Source organism: Emys orbicularis, chromosome 12 (genome assembly GCF_028017835.1).
Source record: "Emys orbicularis isolate rEmyOrb1 chromosome 12, rEmyOrb1.hap1, whole genome shotgun sequence".
NCBI lineage: Eukaryota > Metazoa > Chordata > Testudines > Emydidae > Emys > Emys orbicularis.
Window position 1 is genome coordinate 472,433 of NC_088694.1, and position 25,972 is coordinate 498,404.

A 25,972-nucleotide genomic window follows, 5' to 3' on the forward strand; every position below is an offset into this window, starting at 1 on the left:
CTCTGCTAGTCCCTGCTAACTCTCCTCTACCGCAGGCCAAATAAGTCCGGCACTCAAGCGCCTTGCCACCTGTTCAGTCTTGCCATTTGGCTAACCCTCCACTGCCCTTCTCAGGACCCAGATGACATGACCTAGACTGCCCCTTTGCTTTACAGACTGTCAAAATAATGTTTTCAGCATTATATTTTTTCTCTTAAAAATACATCCCAGAATGCAATTGTCTTCTCTCCCTGCTGCTGTATGCCGGGCAGACATGCTATCCTCTGTCTGTTCAAGCTGTGTGATCTCAGCAGCTTCCGGCGTTTAGCAGAGACCGGACGAAAGGCTAGTGGGACTCTGAAGGTGAGAGCTGTAGGGGTGGGGTGCAGCTGCCTGATATGACCTGAGTCTGATGCATAAGGGAGGAGTGGAGCCATCACGTGTTGCTGCTTGCTCCTGCTAGTTATCTGAGCTGCTCCAGTGGCATCTCATGGTCAAACATAGGTGGGTCTGGTACCACTGGAGAGAATCCCATGGTGAAAAGAGCAGACATGAGTTCTCAATCCAGGGGCCCAGAGGTGCTGTCTGTGGGCACTGATGTGGTTCATTAAGTCTAGGAGACTTGCCCCAAGAGTCATTGTCTGCTATCTCTGTTAGAGCAGCATGCATCCGAAGAAGTGGTATTCACCCACGAAAGCTCATGCTCCTATACGTCTGTTAGTCTATAAAGTGCCACAGGACTCTCTGCTGCTTTTACAGATCCAGACTAACACGGCTACCCCTCTGACACCTATCTCTGTTAGGAAATTCACACCCTCTAGGGGCATGTGGACAGCAGAACCCCAGTGTCAGAGTGTCTGGCCTCACAAAGACGGTAGATGCGTGGGCCCAATAGATCCCTTGTTGCATTTGGGGTGAGCTGAAATATTAGGGTTGCTGCATGCATGTCCTGCCTTCTGCCATTCTGAGTGTTCATTTCTGGTTCTGATGCACTGAGTAGTGTGGGGATGGGACAGGCAAGGGCCACCAGGGCTGTAATGTTGTTGGGCCTGGTCTCAGCAGATCTGGGGTCTTGTTGATAGTCATGGTCTTATTTACTGTTGATTTGGCATTAAACACTATGAGCTTCATGTCCCTGTATTTGCCTGGGAAGATGCACTCTGGAATGGTGGAGGGTGCTGCCTGGTATCAGATCAAGTTTCCTATTGGTTGACTGACATTTCTGCTGAGTCCAACTGCGAATTGTAAGTGGATCTGAGGGATACCTGCCACATTGCAGGCTCAGCTAGGAACCCAAGTGGCTGGAGGCATCTTAAAACCCTTCTACTAAACATTTACCTTCCATTTACCCCCTGAAGCTTGCCCACTAGCCAAAGGCACCATGTTGGAGGGAGACAAAACAAAAGGTAAAGGAAGTTTTCAAAAAATGAAGCCACCTCCATTTTTGCAGCCTTCATCTCCCCATAACTTGATCCAATTTGCCTTCCAGAAGAACTCTATCCCCTCCTAAAATCCTGTCTATGACATTTCAGGCAGATTGGTTTGGTTTTGGCCTAGTTCAGAGCATCAAAATCCAGGTTGCAATTAAAAGCTTCACTCTTAACTGTGGAGAAACTAATGTCTCTTCACTGTATGTTAAATAACACTGGTCCAATTACTGACCCGAGGTGACCCTCAATTAACCTCTCTCCACTCTTGGGGCAGCTATTCATGGAGTCGCTTTGTTTTTTTTATCATCTAACCAGGTTTTAATCCTCCACAAGATTTTGCCCCATGCCCTATGTTATTTTCCTTCATAGCCTCTTATGAGGGACCTTATCAAAAACTTTTTGAACTCCAAGTAAATTATATCCACCTGTGTCTATTACGTCATTAATGTCTTCCAAATGTTCTGACAGGCTGAGAGACAGGATTCTCCCCCATGGGAGCCAGGGCTGTTTGACACAGTCAGGTTACACTTATCCAAGCGCATTCCCTGATAGGAGGTTGCTCTGTAGCTCCCTGCATCTGCTGTGGCCCTTTGCTGCATTAGTGATTTTCCAACCTCATTTTCATGCGTATAAATATTTCAGATGATCAGAGCCCTCTTCCCCCAGTGTGTGGGCATTTGTGCTCCATGTTCATGCTGCTCTGGGCTTCTCCACCAACGGGCTTCAAACCAAGAGGAACCCGGGGATTCGGGCAGCCCTGGACTTGCTTGCACCCGGCTCCTTCTCCAGACTCTCTCCTCTGACACTGCAAGGGATTGCTGATTCCTCAGAGAGCACGATGAGGCTCACTCTGCTGGAGCAAATTAATCTGAGTGATCCCTGAAACTTTCCTTGTGGCATCTCACTAAACAAGGAGTAAAAGCCACCATCACCCAGCACCTCTCTGCCTTGGTTGGAAACAAGCTTTAATTGCAGGGCTTGTTCCGAGGGCTGTTGGAGACCCTGGCGTACACGTCGCTGAGCAATGGCTTATTAGATAATAAGAACCGGAAGCTGCTGGTGGATGTATTATTACTGCACTCTTTCACTCTGTCTCCCCTCCTTTGCTTCTGTCCAATTCCCCCTCTTCACCTCCTCCCCCCGCCCAACCAATCTAATTTCCCCAGCACGCTCTTCTTTGGTTCCCTTCCGGTCCTACTCATTCCCTTGCTATAGCCTCCTTCAGTTTCTCTCTCCCCCTTCTTGCGGTCTCTCTCCCAGGCTCGGCCCCTCTTGCACTCTGTCTCCTTCTCTATATAAATATCAGTGGTGACAAACTGCTACCCACCAGCCCATCTGTTTCTTTGTACAAATTTGTAGCCCGTTTTGAAACGTGATTTATAAATATTGCTTCTGCAGCCAAGGAGTGACACTGATGGATGTCAGCACAGATGGATTCACTAAGCTCTTGGTTAAATCTTTTTGCACCTACTTCTCTCACTTCCTGTTAGGCAGCAGAAAGCAACATCAGGAGCGTAACTCATCCTCTCAGCATGACAGGGACCAAAATCCTCTCAGGAAATGTTCTCCATCTTTGACCCTGTATAAGAGTTTGTCAGGCTGAGCAGAGAGGCTCCTGGCAGAGACAGTGGGATTTTGATGAGGGACTGGATGGGATTAGGAGGCTGTGGTCAGCAGAGCATTAGATTTTCAGCTATTAGAAAGTGACATTTGTTTGCACACACCAAATGCCAAATTGTCCTACTGGTGGCAGAATGCAAAGGTGTTGTCCCTAGCTGCAAGTGGGGATCGGCATGCCTCTATTCTACTAGCTGAGAGAAGCTTCCAGGGATCCTACAGAGATGTGCTAGAGCTGAGAACTGCTGGGATATGCCTAAACCTAATAGGGGAGGGATGGAAAGTGGCCACTGAGCCGTAGCATCTAACCCAGTTAAAATTATGCTCCGCAGAAGATGGCAAAACACCAGGGAAAACGGAAGGGCCCAGAGTGAAAATTATTTCCTTTTAAAAATTAATGGCCCAGATCCTGCCCCCACTTCTGCAGGCAGGCATGTCAGCTGAGCAGCCGAGAGAGGGGCAGGATGCTGAGAGTTAATGCAGGCGGGTTCTGACTACCCAGAGTGCACCCTGTGGAGGCTCCCAAGGCGTGTGGCCCGGCCCCCAGACACGACCCACCCAGGGGCCAGGCCTTGCTGCGGCACATGTCCCTTCTCCCCCTTCCCAAGGCGTGTGGCCTGGCCCCCAGACACGACCCACCAAGGGGCCTTTTAAATAAGGACCCTGATTAATATTCCCATTCCTACTGCGCTCTCCACACTCACTGCTTCATACACACACACTCTGCCACACCCACTCTGTTGCTACGATCGACCCAGCTTCCTTGGCTGAGCCCTGGTTGCCCTCCAGAAATCCTGATGCTTGATCAGAGAAAGAAAGGGCCTAAAGCAAGGGGACCAGTAGGGGACTATTTGCTTTGGCTGACTTACTGCTTATCCTGTCTGTGAGAGCCAGGGGCTTTGGTAATGGTTCACTCGTTTGTATCCGCAGGGGTCACCCTGCTTTGCTGCTGCTCTTCCTGGGTGTTTGCAGGGCGCTCACTCACTTTACTGCTGAGCTGCAAAACCGCGAGTCGGGGCGGAGCTCATTGAGCGCTTACTCACATTCTGTGCCAGTTTCACATTCTGTGCCAGCTTCTTTGTTGTATTGTTCTGACCCAGTCCCCATACAAGCTCCTATCCCACAGGACTTTCAGAGTCCATCCTGACAAAGCCACATGGGCCCTGTTCTTCTAACACCGCAGAGTGAGCCTGCTTCACTCATAGCACCATCTGCTAGCGCTGTGTTGAAAGATGAAGCTTTGAAGTGAACCTTTCCAGCGGTGCGGCATTGTTCTACACTCCTCGCAGAAGCACAGCCAGTGGGTGGCCATGTCCAGAAGGAAGCAGAACAACAGTCGAGCTGCCTAAAGGCAAAGATAGAATGGAAAAAGCTGGCTTTCTGCCCCGTCCAGTCTGTGGCCTTCCAGATGTTGTCACCATCCTAGGACTCCTGCCTCTCCTCTGCTGGCTCTGCCTGGCCTGAGCAAATTGATTAGAGAAGCATTTGAGACAATTATGGCCAAAAATCATGTTCTCCAAGAAATACTAACTGCATTGGAAGGGAGAGTAGAGGGAATCTCATCTCAGCAGCCTGGAAAGTCTGGTAGCTAATACGGAGTGACACATGGAGCCTACCGACTCCAAAGCTTAGGGGCTAGACAAGCAGATGTCTCAACTCTCTAAAGGTCTAATTAAGAGCAGCATAATGGGCGATGGAAGACTTGGAAATCTTAATCAGGATTCTGGGAGTGCCTGAGGATAGAGGTAACAGATACTCCAGCTCCAGTGGAGATTCCGTTACCCACTCTGCATGACATAGAAACTGATCTGACAGAGAAGGAAAGGGAGCACTTCATCCCTACCCAGGCAAAGAAAAAGGCAATGGGGCCAGAGCAATAATGATGCCTGAAGCTCAGAGAATTTTGGGTAAGGAAGAAGTAAAATGCAAACAATCAAGAATTCTTTCCCACCAGACCTGAGCCCTGCCACAGAAGTCAGAGAAGGGAATTTTATTCTTTTCAGAGAAACCTTTAAGGCAGAGGGAAGCTACAACTGCAGTATGGTTGCCTACTGACCTGGGAGTTATATACTGTAAAAAGTCTGCATGTCCTGGGATACTAAAGGTGTGGAACAGTTGTTGGAGAAGGGGAAGACAGATGCTTATTCTGGCCCGGCGAGTGCAGGAGGAGCGAGGATCTGAAAATCCAACCCGGAGATTTGATTGCTCTCATCTGCTTTCTTTTTTCTCCTATTTTAGATTGACTTATGAAAAAAGAGCTATTGCTGCCATCAGCAGAGTTTGTTTGCAGAAAGACTCTGAGAGACTTACCTGTTTTACTATACCTGGTTATGACTTGTGACATGGTTATCACTTGTGTTCCCAAACTTTCCTGTTCTGTACCAGTAACAAGGGCTGGGTTCTGGACACTTTGTTCACGGCAGGTTTGGGCCCTGTTTTATTAGTCTGGTCCTCAAGGCGAGCAAGACATGGGCAGGAAATAATAGGGGACTCTCTCTGGAAAAGTGATGTCGCGTATGTGGGAAGCAATCACCCAGGTGATTAGTAGGAGGGCAGTATGTGGCAATCTGGGGACAGCACAGAAGGGAAGTGCTTGAAATGTAAGATGGTAGCGGGGGGGGGGGGGGGGGGGAAATGGTTTGTGGGCTTCACAAGCAGAGGATGATGCATGCAAGAGTACTGCCTAGCGTGTGCCAGGCAGCAAACACATGCAAGCATGGAAGAGCCCCAAATACTTCACCATACAGAACCTCATTGTCACCTCAAAGTTGAAAAGCTGTGGATCAAGAAGATGATTTTGACCCCTGTGGTCTACATTCACAATGATCATCTGCAGCACAGCGCTGGTGGGACGGTACCTGCTGAGAGAATACTGCCCTCTGCTTAAGGCATCTCAGTTCTGCAAAGGAATTAGCAAATGTGAGGATGTTCAGAGAAGAGCCATTACAAAGATGATGACAATGGGGCCAGAGGAGAGGACTGACCTGTGACGACAGAGGGATACATCTGACTATTTGGCTATGCAACAGCTAAGGAGAGGGGCCAGGAGAACACTCTACAAATTACTGAAGGATGTAAACACCAAACAAGGAGAGAAGGAGGGGATGTGGGGTTAGTTATGGGATTAAACTGAGCAAAGGGAAATGTGGCTGAATATCTGGGGAAAGTGCCTAATGTTGAAACTCTCAGACTGTCTAACCAGTAGTCCGGCATTGGCTTGGTGATGAGCTAAATGAACTACCAGGCCTTTTCTGCTTTTGTTATAGCCATGAAGATCTGTGTGGGTCTCCACTCTGGATCCGGTGCTTGCTTGGCCCTGCTCAGGGAGAGAAAACGGTGTGTTAAGCAGTTTGAAATAAAGAGTTTTGTAGTCTTTTAATTTTGTCTCACTCTCTGCCACTGAGTTATGTGTATCTGTTGAAGTTCTCCGACCCCTCTATGGGCTGTGCCTTTCGGAGCTCGGTCTGTGCCTGACAGTCTGTGTGATATTTAAATGTTGTTGGCTGCTTTTGTTTTGACTTTGTGGACAGAACAATCAAAATGCTTCCTCTTTCCTTTGGGGGGGGGGGGGGGTTGGGGGGTTATGGACGTAGTGATTCAAAGTGCTGCATGTGTTGTTCCATCAATATCAGAGCTGAAGTTAGTAGCTGCCGTTCACTGAGGGACTCACACGTATTTGTAGTCTGTATTCTGTACTTATACAAATCATTTTGAAATCGGTGTGTTGTAGCAGGTCTTTCTCTAACGTGAGCTGGAGCTGACTGTAAACAAAATGGGTGTTGCCAGCATTCTGATGCGCTTCCCAAACAACACTAGGAACTGGTGCTAAGTACATATTTACAAAGAGCTAAATAGGTGTCTGCCTGAGACACTGGAACAGCTCCAAAGCACAAAACTCCTATCTGAGAAACATCTCGGAGCGAGAGCTGGCCTGGCATCAGTCCCTCACCCAGATCTGGCGGTGAGCAGAAAGCCCCAGACAGGGGCCAGGGTCAGACCCACTGAGCCAAGATTTCTCTGCCCCAAGTTCTCAGGCTTATTAGTAGACTTGTGCATATTCCCTGCTGGTATGTCCACTGGGTCCAGATGGGCAGAACTTCAGAAAAAATAACAGGAGTACTTGTGGCACCTTAGAGACTAACAAATTTATTCGAGCATAAGCTTTCGTGGGCTACAACCCACTTCTTCGGATGCATATAGAGTGAAACATATATTGAGGAGATATATATACACATACAGAGAGCATGAACAGGTGGGAGTTGTCTTACCAAGTCTGAGAGGCCAATTAAGTAAGAGAAAAAAAACTTTTGAAGTGATAATCAAGATAGCCCAGTACAGACAGTTTGATAAGAAGCAAGTGTGAGAATACTTACAAGGGGAGATAGATTCAATGTTTGTAATGGCTCAGCCATTCCCAATCCCTATTTAACCCTGAGTTGATTGTGTCTAGTTTGCATATCAATTCCAGCTCAGCAGTCTCTCCTTGGAGTCTGTTTTTGAAGTTTTTCTGTTTTAAGATAGCCACCCGCAGGTCTGTCAAAGAATGGCCAGACAGGTTAAAGTGTTCTCCCACTGGTTTTTGAGTATTATGATTCCTGATGTCAGATTTGTGTCCATTAATTCTTTTGCGTAGAGACTGTCCGGTTTGGCCAATGTACATGGCAGAGGGGCATTGCTGGCACATGATGGCATATATCACATTGGTAGATGTGCAGGTGAACGAGCCCCTGATGGTATGGCTGATGTGATTAGGCCCTATGATGGTGTCACTTGAATAGATATGTGGACAGAGTTGGCATCGGGCTTTGTTACAAGGATAGGTTCCTGGGTCAGTGTTTTTGTTCAGTGATGTGTGGTTGCTGGTGAGTATTTGCTTTAGGTTGGGGGGTTGTCTGTAAGCGAGGACAGGTCTGTCTCCCAAGATCTGTGAGAGTAAAGGATCATCTTTCAGGATAGGTTGTAGATCTCTGATGATGCGCTGGAGAGGTTTTAGTTGGGGGCTGAAGGTGACAGCTAATGGTGTTCTGTTATTTTCTTTGTTGGCCCTGTCTTGTAGGAGGTGACTTCTGGGTACTCATCTGGCTCTGTCAATCTGTTTTTTCACTTCAGCAGGTGGGTATTGTAGTTTTAAGAATGCTTGATAGAGATCTTGTAGGTGCTTGTCTCTATCTGAGGGAATTGTCCTCACCCACAACTATTTCACATTTGGGGACAATATATACCTTCAAGTCAGCGGCACTGCTATGGGTACCCGCATGGCCCCACAGTATGCCAACATTTTTATGGCTGACTTAGAACAACGCTTCCTTAGCTCTCGTCCCCTAACGCCCCTACTCTACTTGCGCTACATTGATGACATCTTCATCATCTGGACCCATGGAAAAGAAGCCCTTGAGGAATTCCACCATGATTTCAATAATTTCCATCCCACCATCAACCTCAGCCTAGATCAATCCACACAAGCGGTCCATTTCCTGGACACTACTGTGCTAATAAGCGATGGTCACATAAATACCACCCTGTACCGGAAACCTACTGACCGCTACACTTACCTACATGCCTCCAGCTTCCATCCAGGACACACCACACGATCCATTGTCTACAGCCAAGCTCTAAGATATAACCGCATTTGCTCCAATCCCTCAGATAGAGACAAGCACCTACAAGATCTCTATCAAGCATTCTTAAAACTACAATACCCACCTGCTGAAGTGAAAAAACAGATTGACAGAGCCAGACGAGTACCCAGAAGTCACCTCCTACAAGACAGGGCCAACAAAGAAAATAACAGAACACCACTAGCTGTCACCTTCAGCCCCCAACTAAAACCTCTCCAGCGCATCATCAGAGATCTACAACCTATCCTGAAAGATGATCCTTTACTCTCACAGATCTTGGGAGACAGACCTGTCCTCGCTTACAGACAACCCCCCAACCTAAAGCAAATACTCACCAGCAACCACACATCACTGAACAAAAACACTGACCCAGGAACCTATCCTTGTAACAAAGCCCGATGCCAACTCTGTCCACATATCTATTCAAGTGACACCATCATAGGGCCTAATCACATCAGCCATACCATCAGGGGCTCGTTCACCTGCACATCTACCAATGTGATATATGCCATCATGTGCCAGCAATGCCCCTCTGCCATGTACATTGGCCAAACCGGACAGTCTCTACGCAAAAGAATTAATGGACACAAATCTGACATCAGGAATCATAATACTCAAAAACCAGTGGGAGAACACTTTAACCTGTCTGGCCATTCTTTGACAGACCTGCGGGTGGCTATCTTAAAACAGAAAAACTTCAAAAACAGACTCCAAGGAGAGACTGCTGAGCTGGAATTGATATGCAAACTAGACACAATCAACTCAGGGTTAAATAGGGATTGGGAATGGCTGAGCCATTACAAACATTGAATCTATCTCCCCTTGTAAGTATTCTCACACTTGCTTCTTATCAAACTGTCTGTACTGGGCTATCTTGATTATCACTTCAAAAGTTTTTTTTCTCTTACTTAATTGGCCTCTCAGACTTGGTAAGACAACTCCCACCTGTTCATGCTCTCTGTATGTGTATATATATCTCCTCAATATATGTTTCACTCTATATGCATCCGAAGAAGTGGGTTGTAGCCCACGAAAGCTTATGCTCGAATAAATTTGTTAGTCTCTAAGGTGCCACAAGTACTCCTGTTATTTTTGCGGATACAGACTAACACGGCTGCTACTCTGAAACCTGTCATTATGCAAGAACTTCAGAGTTTCCCATGGACTGGCAAGTGTTCTATTAAAATTAATATAACAGTGTGCTTCTCCATCCTGTTACTTCACAGTGCCAAGCACTTAACTTGGTGTCTAGCTAAACTGGACAGAGATGGAGTCCTAGCCCCCTGCTATGACAGTGATGTTAATATTGTTTATACCTCCCTTTGTCCTGCTACACCACAGCGAGCTGAGGCAGCAGCAGCAGCAAGCTAAGGATCTTATTACCTGTATGCAAGTGGTTCGCATAACAATAAACAAAACTTCACAGTCATGGCGGCTCCTCAGCATTTACTCCTACAGACAGGCTGCTGCTTCCTCTCACAGCATCCCCCGCCTCAGAGATGTCGCTTTCCGTCCCATTCATGAAAGATGTTTTATCAGGCGACCCCAGAAACTGAGGGTGCGTCTACATGGTAGTAAAAGCTGCGGCACCGAGTCTCAGAGCCCTGGTCAAGTGACAGGGCTCATGTGTTTGGGCTGTGGGGCTATAAAATAGTAGTGTAGGCATTGGGGCTCACGTTGGAACCCCAGGCTCTGAGACACCCGCCCGCCCATGCGACCTCTGAGCCCAGCTCCAGCCTGAGTTGCAAGGTCTACACTGCAATTTAATAGCCTGCAGCCCAAGCCAGCTGACCCAGGCCAGCCCCATTGCAGTGTAACATACCCTGAGGCTGGCCGTCCCACAAGAGTAACAACTTGAGAATTACGAAGCTCATGGCACGTGAGTCGCAAAGGGTGCGTCTACACCACAATAAAAGACCCGGTTGCTCGGCCACGGCCACTGATCCAGGCTCGTGGGGCTCAATTGCAGGGAGGCCTCACCCACCTTGTCACTCACATGGACACATGGACGACATATCCTAGGGGAAATTATAATATGTTGAAACGTGGTTAAAAAATCAGTATCTGTCTGTGTGGTGTCTATTCAAAGGAATCCCTGTGAACGTTGGCCCTGTCTGAGTTGAGACTAACATCAGCATTATGGCATGTGCTATATGGGTAACTAGCTAATCTGTTGCCTTGTGTTTCGCATTCGGAGTGAGCGTGAGCTCTTTAAAGCAGGTTCTGTGCCCTAAGGAGAAGAGGAGATGCCTTTTTCCTGTTTCCCATGTGCTGGACATCCCAGCTGCCCCCTGCCCAGGTGCCAAAGCCTCTGGTTCCCCTGACAATGTCTGCAGTGCAGTTATCCGCTGGTAATACAGAGAACTGTGGCAAACTGATAACGGGGGGCAATCTCCCTGAAGAAAGGGAAAACGCCAGGTGAATGGCATCAAAGCTTTGTGTTGCCTGTTTTTAAACATAAAGGAGATATTACACTGTGTGTGTTATCCCCCACTTAAGCTGATGTCACATGCTATAAAGGTGTGGTAGAAGGCTTTTGAAAAGCGTCTCTGTGGAATGGTTTAAATTTGGAACAGTCCATATGGACTCATGTCGGGAAGAAGCACATCTGATGCTGAATTTGTGCTACAAATACTCATGGAGAAGTTCAGAGAAGAGACAGCAGCTGGGTATGGTCTTTGTGGGCCTGGAAAAGGCGTATGATTGTGTACCAACAAAACCAGCCTGGTGGAGTTCGCAAGAGCCAGTGTGCCAGAAGGTACTTTTGTCTTACCCCGGATATGTACAGTGGTGGGATTGGCCTGGTCCAAACTAACAGGGTCTACAGGAGAGAATTTCCAGTAAGTACTGGAGCTCAGGGGTCAGCGTTGCGCCCCTTTCAGTTTGTGCCTGTCATGGACGTGATAAATGAGAAGATAGGAAGGGAGCTAGCTGCTTGGGAACATGCTGTTCGCTGAGGACTCAGAGATGTGTGCGGAAGATTGTGAGACCCTACAAGCCAACTTTGAACAGTGGCAACGTAGTTGTGAGTGGGCTGGGCTTAGAGTGAAGGCTGGTAAGACAGGCTGTGCTAACTGCAGGAGGAGGACTCACCATAAAGGACATCACAGGCCGATTGCCTAGAAGCGTGAAAGTATTTAAATACCGGGGTCAGTGGTTGCTGCTGATGGTGTCCTCCTGAGTGATACTTGGAACAAAACCAAAGCTGCGTGGTGAGAGTGGTGGGGGCTGACCCCAGTTCTCTGTGACAAAAAGATACCAATAAAGTTAAAAGGCAGAGTGCATAAAACTGTAATTCAGCCCATCGTCATGTACTGAACAGCGACTTGGGCACCCCCAGGAAAGGAAATCAGTATGTCGCCGCAATGGAGATGAAGATGTTGACGTGGTCGAGTAGTTGGACGCAGTGACAGGAAATGAAATGGGGTTGTACGGGGCCTAGTGCGGGTTGCTCCAGTTAAGAACGATGTGGGGGATGAGAGGGTGGGGGATGTGAGGCTAGGCTATGAGACGCGAGAGCTAGATCGGTAAGCTGGCGCTTGCAGTTATTTTGGATGGAAGACGACCACGGGGGCGACCAGCCTGCACAACAGGCAGAGTAGGAGTACGAGTTGTGGAAGTCACCCGCCCTCAATAGGGAAGTGACGAGAGAGGCGCAGAATATCCCAAGAAGTGCCAGAAGGGAAGCTGTGCTGACTGCTTCCAGCATTGGTGTATTTAGTCAATAAAAACCTCATAATGTACCTGAGTCTGCTGCAGAGTCTGACTCTGGAGACCAAGCCCTGGAAAACAGGGACCTTGCTACAAAGTGTTCAGGCCAAAGTGTGTGTGACTAAGTGATGGCTTGACACACATCAGGACAGTGGCAGGGTGAGCCGTGACCCCGGTTCTTGGGTGTGACCGAACTGCTCAGCACAGGACCTTGCTCCACTTTCGCGGCTCCGATAGTCCCTGGTGTAAGTTAGAGCAGCCTTGGCTTCTCCAGCCTCTACCTAAGCAAGGGGCTATTCCAGCATCCCAAGAAGAGCTGGAACATTGAGATAGTCCTGCCATGCCTCATTTTCCCCAACTACTCCCAGGCCTGCCAAGGGGAGCGGTAGAGCCACTGGACCAGCTCTGTGCAACCCAAGAATTCCCCCTACTCTGGGGCAGTTCCCATGGGGCCAGATTCTCTTGTTTCTGGCCCCATTGCACCGCTGGATCAGGACGGAAATCGGCCCCTGGCTGCTGGTGGGTTCTGCCCTCGCCATAATGTTCTCCGCCCATTGGTTTGTTTCCATTGTGCTCCTCTTGCTCTTTCACAACTTCTCTAAGGCCTGTCCCGATCTCCTGGTTATAGGCCTTTGCCATGCCCACAGCTCATAGAATCATAGAATATCAGGGTTGGACGAGACCTCAGGAGCAGGAACAACACCAAGCTCCATGGACTCCTGACTTCCTGGTCTTTGCATGGCCAGCACATCGACCCTGACTCACACAGCGTGCTGCCCGCACAGCTCCCAGTCCACATGCCCATTTCCATAACGGCCACAATTGGAGCAGATGTCTTTGCCGATCGCAAAGCTGATTGCTACAGAAAGGGGCCAGGCCAGCGTACATCAGCTGGGATGGGGAGGGAGTTTGCATGCAGAGCCACCCTGCTGGCAGTGGGCCATTTACACTTCAGTAAAGAGGGCAGGCAGATTCAGCAGCCACTTCTGACCTTTGGTTACAATTCTTCCATTGTAGTGCAGGTCCTCCTGTATTTCCTCTCTGCTGCTTTCCCGTGGTCAGGACTCTCCAGAAGTGGGGAAAGGCAGCCATGCTGTCCCTCATCCCCTTTCCCCAGTCCTGTTGCTCCAGATAGCTTGGATTATGAGCTAGAATCACTCTCCCAGTTTCCAGGTCAGTGTCAGTGCCCAGTAAGCAGCTGGTGTTACAGCATCTGGCTGCTCTTTGCCTGGGGGTTGGTTTTTACTCTCTGTTCTCCTCGGTATGGATTGAGTTTTTAAAATATTGTTAAAGCACCTTGAGGCTGGGGTGGCAGAAAACATGACAGGCTGGAAGCTTACAAAGAGTTCCTCCTGCCCCTTAGGAAGTTCGGAGGTGGCCCCGAACCTCAGACGAAGACCTAGGTCTGCTCTAGAAATCGTTCTGGGGCAGTTCTTTGGCCTGTGTTACGCAGAAGGTCAGACCAGACGATCACAATGGCCCCTTCTGGCCTTGGAATCTCTCAGTAGACCTGGCCCATGGCTCCAGGTGCATGTTGACACATGGAGACAAGGAAAACATTGTTTCAGACTGCGGCTGGCCTCCCCCGAGTCCTGCCTGGCTAAGGGGCTGAGCTAGTTGGCCCAGGAGCTGTATCTCTGATCTTGTGACGGTCTTTGATCCCCTCTCAGTGTCTGAGGCCTGGTAGCTTGCTCCATGAGAACCTCGTCATGGACACTGGAGCAATCAGAAGATTTTCTGAAAATGTTTGTGCTTCCTCTGCTTTCCTTGTGTTATTTACCCGAGTGTTTGATACCCATGTGCTGCTGCTGCCTCCCATCTCCCTGTCACCATTAGTCTCACTTTTGTGCCATGCACTTGGTTTAGGGGGCTGCCCCTGCTCATGGTGCCAGACTGCCACAGGCCATTGGGCTTGTGTGGGGATTCAGGCCAACCAGACTCCCAGGCTGTATTTTCAGTGCAGTCTGAAGAGGCCAGCTCCTGTGGGAGTGTTCATGCCAGCTGGGTGCATAGGCACCTGCTATACATGTTTGAGAATGCATGTCAGGCCCACTGGTGGGTTGGAGGCATTGCTGCTTTTTCCAGGGGCAGAGCCAGAGGAAGCGTGGGAGGAGCAGCATGGTGAGGAGGGCGGTTGGGATGGCATGTTTCTCTCATGCTGGCAGTAAGGGGCCAGGGCTGTTTGGTGAAGCTTTCTGTGGGCACTGGCGGTGACACTGCTTGTGGGTTTCTTGCTCTCTCCAGACAACACGGCCGCGGTGCACACGCGGAGAGTGGGCTTTAACCGCCAGGAGCAGGACATTTACTTCCTTCCCATTCTGGTGGTGGACAGTGGGCCTCCCGCCCTGAGCAGCACGGGGACTCTGACCATCCGGGTGTGTGGTTGTGACAGCACAGGGGCCATCCAGTCCTGTAACAGCACAGCCTACGTCATGTCTGCAACGCTGAGCCCCGGCGCTCTCATCGCACTCTTGGTTTGCATCCTCATCCTGATCGGTGAGTGTCCCAGCCTGCCTCTCTTTAGCCGTGCTCTTCCTCTCCTCCCTCCTCCCTCCCCTACATCTCTCTTCTCTTTCTCCCATCCTCTCACAAACACATCAGTGAGTGCAGCTGTCTCTGGGCTGGAATGTCCCTGCTGTTTGGCACCGGCCCGACAGCAGCTTCTCACCTTTGCCACCTGACTCCTTGATGGTTTTCTGCAGAGCGGGAGAGGCAGTAAATTCACCTGTCCTGCAGGGAGAAGCCTGCCCGAGCTGATTTCAGACAGGAACCCTCCATCCAGAGAAGCCTCCGTGCATGGAGCCCATTCCATGCCAAGTCCGAGAGCCTCCAGAACTTGGTTTATGGAAGTGTCCCAAGCCACCTGCAGATGGACCAGCATCCTGCGTGACCACGTGACACACAGGCAAAAGCTGGAGTGTTGTGCTAGCCGGTTTTTTAACACCCCTTGTGCTGGCATCTCAGAGAGCTCCTTATGCAGAGAAGGGACAGTGTTTCTGTTGCAATGACGCCCAGAGCTGAGCCTTGCCCTGAGTTGCTCACAGTTTAACTGAAGACAAGCAGGGTCCCAAGCACACAGAGGAAGCCAGGGAAGGTAACAGTGACAGGAGACTTGGACACAGCAAGACGTTGTCTAGTGAAAGGCCTTGTGGGGGTGGGTCAGCATTAAGGTCTAAATAAACAAGGAATATGATTGTTGTCCGAGTCCCTGTCATGACTCTGATACGTAGGAGCCCCCGCCTCTCCCGTTGGTCTGACTGATCAATTGTTCCCTGAGCGTTAGGCTCCATGCCTGGGAGTGTCATCGGCTCCTGTGATACTGGGTCTGGCTGAAACCTGTTCTGGGGATGGCAGTGGTTACATAGGGCAGGAAGATCCCTCCACATAGCGTGCCTCCTCCCTTGTTTGGGCAGGCACAGACTGGGTCTGGGCAGAGGGAGGCCGCCACACACAGGCCTGGTTGCACATGTCAAGGGAGCAGCTCATGTTTAAAATAACGGAGATGATCAACACAGTCACTTCCCACCCTGCGGTGTCCCTGCTAGCTGAGCATTGTCAGGGAACATGCAGGACCCCGGGCATTGCTGGAGAAGTCTCTCTTTAGAAAACCCTTTCCACAGGGTGCACTTTACATCGGTTTCATTTTCCAACGCAGTGCAAACAAATTTCTGCCTAATTGCCCACAAACAAACCAAGTGCACATCAGTGCGCTAAGGTGATGGGATGAATAGCTGATAATCCAGGACCCATCTGCATCTTGCTGCTCCCACTCTGTGCTATCTGCTCCAGAATCACCCTCCAGCCATTCCGCTGCTGCCATGCCCTGCTCCCCCTTTTCTCCTCGTCTCTCTCAGAGCCCGTCCTTCCATCTCTGGTGCACTTTCCCCTCCTGGTGGCTATGCAGCATGGAGAATGCAGCTGCCCCAGTTCTCTGGCACATACCCCAGAGACCAGCACTAGCTCCAGCCTGCACTGTCCCCCACTGGGGACCCAGGGACAGCGACAGCAGAATGTCGTCGCTATGGGCCTGGCCCTCAGCTGGCGAACTGGCCAGTGACGCCAATTCCCACCAGCCAAGAGGGCTGCAGCTCTGGTCTTCCCTCCCTGGGGGCATGTTCTTCCGCCATGAATGGGCCATTTGGGCGCCATGTCCCTTGCCCTGCACACCAGCCCTGAATGCAGGCAGCCCCTCCACTGCTAGAGAGGGAGCCGTTCACGCTCACTCTCTGCCCTCTCCCCAGCTCGTCTCCCAGGCGTGCTGCCCCACTGACGGCTCTTTCCCTCTCCAGTGCTGGTTCTCCTAATCCTCACTCTGAAGCGACACCACAAGAGCCATCTGACGTCAGAGGAGGATGAGGACATGAGGGACAATGTCATCAAGTACAACGATGAGGGAGGTGGGGAGCAGGACACCGAGGCCTACGACATGTCAGCCCTACGCAGCCTCTATGACTTCAGTGAGCTCAAAGGCAGCGACAGCGGGGGAGGGCCGGGAGATGGGGGCATGACTAGTAACTTGCCCTCCGAGCTCCATGCCCTCCCACAGTGGTTCCAGAACCCAGACCTGGACTTCTCCATGTTCAGAGACTACATCAGCAGGAAGGTGGATCAGGCGGACGAGGATCTGTCTGTCCCACCATACGACTCGTTCCAAACCTACGCCTTCGAGGGCTCAGACTCCCCTGTCCCGTCCTTGAGCTCCATCAACACCTGGTCCACCAGCTCAGAACAGGACTTCTCCTATCTGAGCAGCTGGGGGCCGCGCTTCCGGCAGCTGGCGGCTCTCTACGCCGGGCATAAAGGTGAGGAGGAGAGCGAAGAATCCTAGCCACAATTAACCAAAAACCCACAACGAGACGGAGAGAATGATTTCCGAACTTGGGGATTCTCCAGGCTTCCCATGTCTTTGAGGGCTGCTGCGGAAGCAAGCTCAGGTCAAACAATAAGGACAATATGTCATCCAGATAGCAGAGTCCCTCCACTACGCACCCTGGCATGGAAGGAGAGACATCAAGGACCATTTTGGACAGGGCGAGTGATGGCTTTATGATGTGCTCTTCGTTAACCGCCTCTTATTAGAGGCTCTGTAGCACACACATAGCGAGGCTGAAGTGCCCAAAGGAGCTGTTGTTACCATCCTAATCGCTTTCATAGCAATCTCCATTAAAGCACTCCATGTTAATTTAAGAAAGAGAAAATCTAATTCAAGAAAATTCGGATGGGATTTCCCCCCCACAAATTATCATTTAAATCGATCTGTTCAATGAGCCCGGTTAAGGAGAGGAAGAAAGAAAGAGGAGCCTTTTGTTGTCTAAATTGTTTTTGTCACTTGATTCAGAGCATTTGATGTGCTTTGATTTTTTTAAGAGCTTTCCTTGCAGAGCGAAACAAGCTTTTAACTTTTGTTCTGTTTTTCTCCCCCTTATATTTACTGATTTTTCTGAGTCTCTTTCTTCTTTCCTTGTATTTCAGTTCCTCTAGTTGTGGCGAGCTGGTGTTTCTGTGCAGGATCCCAGCTGCTTACAATCAGTGGAGCAGTTTACATTTGCTGCGTTTTGGAGGTCCTGGGTGCTAGTTCTTAGGTCAGGTCCTTTAAAGAGAGGTTTTTACACTAGGGTCAAACATACTTTGCTTCCGAACTGGGCTTGGGTTTCACCTCATGGTTTTTATTAGAATTTTCCTGTCCATTTTTGCCATGTATCACAGATATTTATGTTTATGCCAACAACTACCCCTCCTGCTTAATCCACAGTGAAGTCATTGTTCTGAGGTTCTGGCATCCCAATGATCCCCATGGCAACAAACTGTGATATCACTAATACGGGATTATGACTATGTGGCTGGACTGTGGGCAGTGATGCTGAAATGTGAAGGAGGAAGCTCTCTGAGCCCATGTCGTAGAGGTAACAGTAGAGGGACTGCAGCGCATCCCTCAAGGACAGCGCTTTCTGTGGGAAGTTCTCAGCCAGCCCCAGGGCCTGAGGTCTCAGGTTCGTATGGGTTGCAGTGTACGCTCTCACAGGCACGGCACTTCAGCCAGCCTGCTGCAGCCTCCCCAAACGAGGTAGCCTGGATGGCTGAGAAGTGAGTGAGCCTCTTTGGCCTATTCAGTTCTTGAGCCACATTCTGCAACCAACAAGAGTGGCAAGTAGTGCCAGCTGCGTTTGTGGGTGTGAGGTGGATGCACTTTCCAGCAGGCACAGGCCTGACAACACTAACAACTCATTTCACCTCAGCCACTGAATATCGGTCAGTCGATCACAGCCTTCGATGACAAATCCACCCCAGCTCTGGGAGCAGGCCTTGTGGAGGTGCCAGACACCACGCGCCATCAGCAAAGCCAAGCCATGCAATCCCCCAAACCCAACTTATTTATTTATTTATTTATTTATTTTTGCAAGTTTGCCCTAGAGTGAAAGTCCCTTCAGGTGTCCACAGAAACTGCTGGCAGAAGAGTCCTGTTTATATTTCAGGGTGAGCAGGGGGCTCTAGGAAAAATTACCAGAGAGTGTGAGCCATCGGTCCCCCCAGGGGGTGGTCAAGTACGAGCACAATGTAGTACCAAAAGAAATTAATAGGCAGCAGGTTTAAAACAAATAAAAGGAAGTTCTTCTTCACGCAGCGCACAGTCAACTTGTGGAACTCCTTACCTGAGGAGGTTGTGAAGGCTAGGACTATAACAATGTTTAAAAGGGGACTGGATAAATTCATGGTGGCTAAGTCCATAAATGGCTATTAGCCAGGATGGGTAAGAATGGTGTCCCTAGCCTCTGTTCGTCAGAGGATGGAGATGGATGGCAGGAGAGAGATCACTTGATCATTGCCTGTTAGGTTCACTCCCTCTGGGGCACCTGGCATTGGCCACTGTCGGTAGACAGATACTGGGCTAGATGGACCTTTGGTCTGACCCAGTACGGCCTTTCTTATGTTCTTATGTTCTTATGTTACCAGGAAACATTAATTCGGAGCTGCCCGGCAAAGAGCAGTGCTGGAGGGTGAGAACTGGGGTCAATGAGGTGGGAAAGCACTGGCTGCCCGAATGCCGCGGTCCACAAAATGGCATTTGAGGGACATGCTGAGTATCGCAGGGACATCTTCAGATCAGTGAAATCCCAGCTAACGTTTTGGAGTCCTGTTCAGCAGGGCACACAAGCAGCTTCTTGTGTAGCTCGGCTACAGCAGCTTATCTGCTGATATGGGAAAAATCAATGTCGTAATTGATACATAACTGATAAGGGGCTTGTCATAGTCATTGGGTTTGTCCCCTTAGCCTAGCCACCGTCAGTGTTTTCTATCCCAGTTGCCAATTCCTTGGAGACTGTGTTTGAATATAAATGTATGTGCATGTTCATTTTATATTGTGGTCTGTTTTCCAGCAGTTTGTATTGCCCTGAGCTGCAGAGAAACCCCCATGCTGTGGTATGGAGGGGGCTAGAAGGACATGTTAGAAAAATAATAGTCTCTGCCTGTTGTTCCTGCAACAACAGGTTCCCCCTCCCCTGCTGCAGCCACTCAAGGCTCACGTGCTGTTGAGCATCTGAGTCCCCAACTCAGGTGTTTTTTGGGAGACTCTCCCAAGCCAGCCAGAATTCAGCATTTAAACTTTGAACAAGCAGAGTTGCTCATCTCTCTGGGTCTCAGTATGGCTGCAAAGGCTGGGGGAGCTGCCCCTATCTTGGTATCTGTGCAAGTCTCTCATGTCCTGGATGCCACACGTTGTCTGTTAGTCCTTTACTGTGATTTTTCCCCACTGATTTTAGAGAAGCAGCCAGATAAATGGCCTGTTTCATTTACCAGGCAGTCAGACAGGCTTTACTCGGGTACCTGTTCCTCCCACCCCCAAAGCATTGCCTTTGAGCATGCTCAGTCACTCCCAGACAATGCCACCAATTCAGGAGTAAGAGAATGGAGAAAGGCCTCTCTTTCCTCAGGAACTTTTTTGTGTTTTCCCTCTGGGACAATGAACCACTCTGCCCAATCCCCTGCTGAACTGGCCTTTGCTTTAGGAAGGGCCTCATGCAATTGCCAGGGATTGTCTAGCAGAGGATGCAGTCTTACAGGGTATGTATTCTGAATTACCAAACTGGCTTCCAATTGTGCATCCTGCACCAGCCAACCCCTCCCCAACACACACAACCTCTTCTGCATTTTTATTTTTAATTCCATCTGTAAATGCAATGGTCTGGAGCAGCCCCGCTCAGCTCCTGTCTGGGATCGGGTTGCAGAGGTGCCCAGGCAACACTGCTGGCTTCACTCCCACACCACACTGTGCTCATGAGCACCCCCTACAGGAAGGAGCTGGCAGACTCTTTGGGTGTTTGATGGCGTCACTTTGCTTTTTTCCCTCTATCCAAACAAAATCAGGAGGTTGATTTTCTCATCCTTGTTATTTTGTCAAGGTCTTTTTAGGACCTGGAAATAAATTATTTCCTTGTCGTCTAGCCCAAGTCTGATTTAGTTTATCTTGTTTCGTTTCCTTTTCTTGTATGGTATTTTTAATGTGGTCTTAGTAAACGACAGTTCGCCAAGGGGAGCAGAGCACCCAGCAAGCAGGAGAGGAATCCTGTTATGCAAACTATGGACACGCCAGGCCCAGGCCATGCTCCAGCAGAGAGCAGTCTGCAGAATCAGTTTGCTCTCTGTACAGATTCCCAGCGACAGGCCATTGCTTGACTGGATATTTCCAGCTTTTTATTAAAATGCTCCTCAGAAAAAGCTTCTCCCAGAAAAAGGTCGAGTGTTGATGATAAAACGCGCCTGTCTCACTCCAGCTTTTCGGGAGCAGAAAGCCCTGTTGCGTTGGAGTGACAGCAGGTATTCAACGTGTGTTGTGAATAGTCTGTAGCGCACGTCTGTCGGGCATGCTGCTCCACAGGAGCCACTGTGACACCGGGAGACAATGAATGGTCTGTTGCTTCATGGAGGGCATTTCCACCGGGCCGCCTGCTTGTCCTTGGAGTAATTTATTCCTTCACTTTTTGAGCCTCAGAGACAAATGTGCATATTTGTACTTCTGACCTGGCTGTGGGCACAAGCCAGCAATTGAGTGCACAGGGACTTGATTTCCACCTGCAATTCGTTTTGTGAGTGCACACAAGGGGGCCCACATTTTGAAGTTGCCAATTGTGCCTGCAGTGGAGCATGTGGATCATTTCCCCTCTGTTCTGTGTACTGCACTATGCCTCCTTTGCTTGCCTGGCCATGTGCATGAGCCACTTTGGGGGTGAAATGTGCCAGGTAAGTACTAGGTAGTATTACTACGTTGCACCCGAGGTATTGGAGCAGGATGGATCTGTGCAGCCATGGAGACGCATGTATCATTTTCACCATCAGACCTTAGTGGATGAGCTTCCCAGGCTCCATCCAGAGGTGACTTGGTTTGGAAAGTTTGAGCAAAATCCTTCTGCTGTGCCTGAGCAATGAGAGGGTGTGGAACTGAAGCACCTCGCTGTGTCTGCCGCCACAGGTTCCTGCCCCCCTCTCGCTGGCACTTGGCATGAAAAAACAGTGTTTTTTATAAAAATGTTCCTCCGAAAAAGGTTGAGTTTTCTGTCTTAATTTGAACAAATGATGACAACACAGTGTGCCCTGCACTGGTGCAGGAGGGACATCCCTAAAATGCTGAATGTGTAAAAATTCCACCCTTGGCCCCTGACCTTGCGAAGGAATCCACCTGTGCAGAGTCCCAGTGAGATTCTACAGAGACAGATGGATCCAAGCAGAGGATCTCTGTAAGATCAGAACCTAAAAATGTCTGGGGTGGGGCTGGGGATGAGGGGTTGGTGGTGCAGGAGGGGGCTCTGGGCTGGGACCAATGGGTTCGGAGGGCAGGAGAGAGATCAGGGATGGGGCAGGCTGTTGGAGCATGGGGGAGGGGAAGAGGGCTCTGGCTGGGGATGCGGGCTCTGGGGTGGGGCTGGGGATGAGGGGTTTGAGGTGCAGGAGCGGGCTCTGGGCTGGGATCAAGGGTTTCGGAGGGCGGGAGGGGGATCAGGGCTGTGGCATGGGGGGGCTTCAGGGGAGCAGGCTTTGAGCGGTGCCTACCGCAAGCAGCTCCTGGAAGCATGTCCCCCCTCTGGCTCCGAGGTGCAACCAGGCAGCTCTGCACGCTGCCCTGTCCGCAGGCACCACCCCTGCAGCTCCCATTGGCTGGGAACCACGGCCAATGGGAGCTCCCATTGGCTGGGAACCATGGCCAATGGGAGCTGCAGGGGTGGCACCTGCAGACGGGGCAGCGTGCAGAGCCGCCTGGCCACACCTCCGTGTACTACGTAGGAGTCAGAGGGGGGTCATGTCGGCTGCTTCCTGGGAGCTGCCCGGAGCGGGGCAAACCCCTGACCCCACTCCCTGGCGGGAGCTGAGGGCCACATTAAATGGTCTGATGGGCTGGATGTGACCCGCGGGCCGTAGTTTGCCCACCCCTGAAATACAGTATAGTACTGTTCTTCAGCACTCCCCTGCCCCGGCTTTCTAGTCCTTCCCTTTCGCACGGGGACTTTGGGGCCTGGGCCCTTGACCAATCAGAGTCTTCCCCTGCTGGGTTCTCCACGAAAGTGAAGCCCCTGTTGTTGTCACATCTTCTTGGAGGGGGTAGGGGAGCCCAGACCCCCACCCTCTCCACCGGGCTGTGGTCCAAGGCCCAATGGTGGCCAGCTATGCTCTGCACCATGGGGTGCTAAGCAGCTGCTCCCTGGGACCACTTCCTACCCAAATCTCCTTCTTCCCCACAGAGTAAATCAAAGAATCTCAAATCAAGGTTCTGATCTGCACAGTCCCCTGCCTCCCCTTGTAGATTTGCTAAGGTCTTTGTGGTCCGGTCTCAGTCAGTGAGCTCATGGGCAGCCCTCTGCCCCCACCCCTCCAGGTCAGAGCAACAAACCGCTCCCTTCCAGGGCCTTTTAAGCCCTACTTCCGGCTTGTGCAGGCTTTGCAGGTGTGGCTGTACCTGGTGGGGCCGCCTGGGCCCAGAGCTGTGTCCTAACCCCTTGTTCTCCAGCGTGGGTTTGTACACCCCATCACGCACATGCACCCCAGGGCGTCATAGAAATGCTGCTGTATTCATTTATTAGCTGGGGCAAAACTGTCCAGGTGCTTTTTAAAGTACTGTTTTACACTAAAATGATGCAAATAGATGATTTTTCATTTTGGTTCAGGATAAATCCAACAGCAGTGCTTTTATTAGCACCACAGATTAGGGAGTGAGCAGCAAGCTGGTGGCAGGTGAGCTCGACCTTTTCACACTAGGTCCAGGAAAGAGAGCACCTGCCTGCAGTGAGGGGATGCAACAGTCAGATCTTCATAAAAAGTCTGAGGCAAGACACAGCAGCTGGACGGCACAGAGAGAGGAGAGAATGCATTAAATTCTGTGGTGGCATCTATATAGGTCACCAGATAACGTGGGTAGAAATTAAATCTCCCCATAAAATAACTCCCCTTTAAAGACACCGTAGGGGAAAAGCCCCTGTCTGTGTACAGCTGCAGCTAAGCATTTCAAGCTGCATCCGAACCAAAGGTGGAACAAGTAGGAAATACAAGCACAAACAAGTGTGCTGCCCGTTAATGGAACAGGAATCCAAAGAGGGAAGATCATGCAGGATGCCCTGGTGGTTAAGGCACTGGGCTGAGGCTTGGGAGAGCGGGGTTCAGTTCCTGTCCAATGAATTGGTGTGTGACTTTGCCAGTCACTGATTCTCACTGGGCCGCAGCGCCTGTCTGTACTATGGGGTGTAAATCTCCTGCCTTTGTCTGCTTTGGTAGTAATCTCTGTGTCAAGCACTCTCATTGTGTGTCTGCAGTGCCCAGCATGATGGGCTGTGATGTCAGTCAGAGTCTGGGCAGTGCCTGCCATGACGGGGCCCTGATCTCGGTCAGGGTCTGGGCAGCGCCCGGCACAGCGGGGCCCTGATCTCGGTCAGGGCCTGCAAGGAGAGAGATATGTCCTGGCTTCCATAGTGACTGATACATGAGTCCAGTGAGAACTTGGTACTTTCTCTGAGACCCCCGAAATGAAGCACAGGCCATCATCCCTGACTGGCCAATTCCTCCAGACCTGCAGGGAGGTTACAGCTTGCTCTGATGCCACAAGAGAGATGCATCTTCCCCTCCAGTGCAGGTAGGTCTGGCCAGACTCCAGCCCAGAGCAGAGCCCCACCAGGCAAAGGGCATTGGAGAGAGACCCATTTCTCCTGAACATAGTCCGGAACTGTTTGTAGTTTGAGTCCTTCCATTCTGGCCTGATCTTTCCCAGAGTTACCTCTTGCCTGGCAGGAGCCAGGTGCAATCCGCCCTGTTCATTCTCAGGAATTCAGCTTGGCCACAAACATACCAGGTGCCTGGCAGACTCAACCCCCGAGTCCCTGCTCTGAAACCATCTCATTGGATCTGGAAGGACCACATTCATGTGACCCTTTTACCCTCCAGTCATCCCCCACCATCTTGTTCCCAAGATCATCCACTTCCTGAAGGACCTTTAATGACAGCAGATAGCACGACGCGTAACCAGAGAAGGGATTCCAGGATGTGCCAGGAACAGGTACATGCACCTTGCTCACCTTAGGAGACAGGATGGCCCCAGTGGATGCATCGCAAATTTGCACTTGCCGTTACGGTGACTGCATGTGCAGCAATCAGGCTGTACTGGGCATTTGTCCATGCAGCACTGGGAACGGCACCATCGCAGCAAATGTTGGAGCACATTAGGCTCCCAGCTGCATGTGTGCACAGTTACGGACTTGGTGGCCAATTCCTATGTCTTGCACGGAGCTATGGATGTTTCCTACCTGCCATCCTGTCAAGGCGCTCCGCTGTAAGAGGCTTCACATCCTGGATGCAGGACTCCCAGAAGCCAGCTGCAGCACAGAAATAGGCCCAGGCCAAGACACATGCAGAGGATTTTCTTTTTTTGACATTGTGGATGAATGAGCAGAACATCAAATTCCCAGCAAGAAACCAGACCCTCTGCTAGCAAAAAGAGGAGCTGTGATTCCAACACCACGCCCGAGGTGCACCCTGGGCTCTCATGCCAGCCCTCCTCCCACAACACAGGCCAGGCTTGGAAGAGTGTTTTCTCCATTGGTTTCCTCGCATCTTTTTTATTATTCCTTCTTGCTTGGACAATTCAACAGCAGTGAGGCTCCCAGCTGGGGGGGAGGGTCCTTCCAGCTTCAGTTGTTCAGCTTCAAGAGAAGCCTCATTTCTTTCTCATTTGACTCTTTTCATACACAGACGCTTCACCAGGGCTCAAACCTGCCCCTCCTCTGGGGCTAGCGAGGCAGCTGCCTTTGCTAAAAATGGGGAGAGTGAAGTGCTCCTCAAACTCTGCAGTGTTTTCTAGATGTCAGAGGGCAGCGCCCCCACAAAGGGCCAGCCAGTCTCCAGTGCACAGACAACACCCAGGGCCAGTGTCACACTGGGCCTATGCTGCCCCCTAAAATAGCCAAAAATGTCCGTTTCTGCAAATCCCGGGAGTCCCTGCAGAGAGGGGCATCGTGTGTGTGTGTAGAGTGGGGAATTGTGCGTGTGTGTGTGTGTAGCAGGAAATTGTGTGTGAGTAGAGTGGGGAATTGTGTGTGTGTATGTGCACGCGCGCAGAGCTGTGTGTGTGTGTGTGTAGAGCGG

At 50.4% G+C, this 25,972-nt stretch overlaps 1 protein-coding gene across 2 annotated transcripts in view; it reads left to right on the forward strand.

The window, feature by feature from the left end:
- Window positions 1-17,183, forward strand: part of CDH22 (cadherin 22) — a 98,874-nt gene extending 81,691 nt beyond the window's left edge. For both annotated transcript variants that reach the window (XM_065414874.1, XM_065414876.1), the window contains 2 exons: window positions 14,600-14,851; window positions 16,645-17,183. In XM_065414874.1, coding sequence (XP_065270946.1) covers window positions 14,600-14,851; window positions 16,645-17,183 — 791 coding nt within the window. The remainder of the gene's footprint in view (window positions 1-14,599; window positions 14,852-16,644) is intronic.
- The last annotated feature ends 8,789 nt before the right edge of the window (window positions 17,184-25,972 follow it).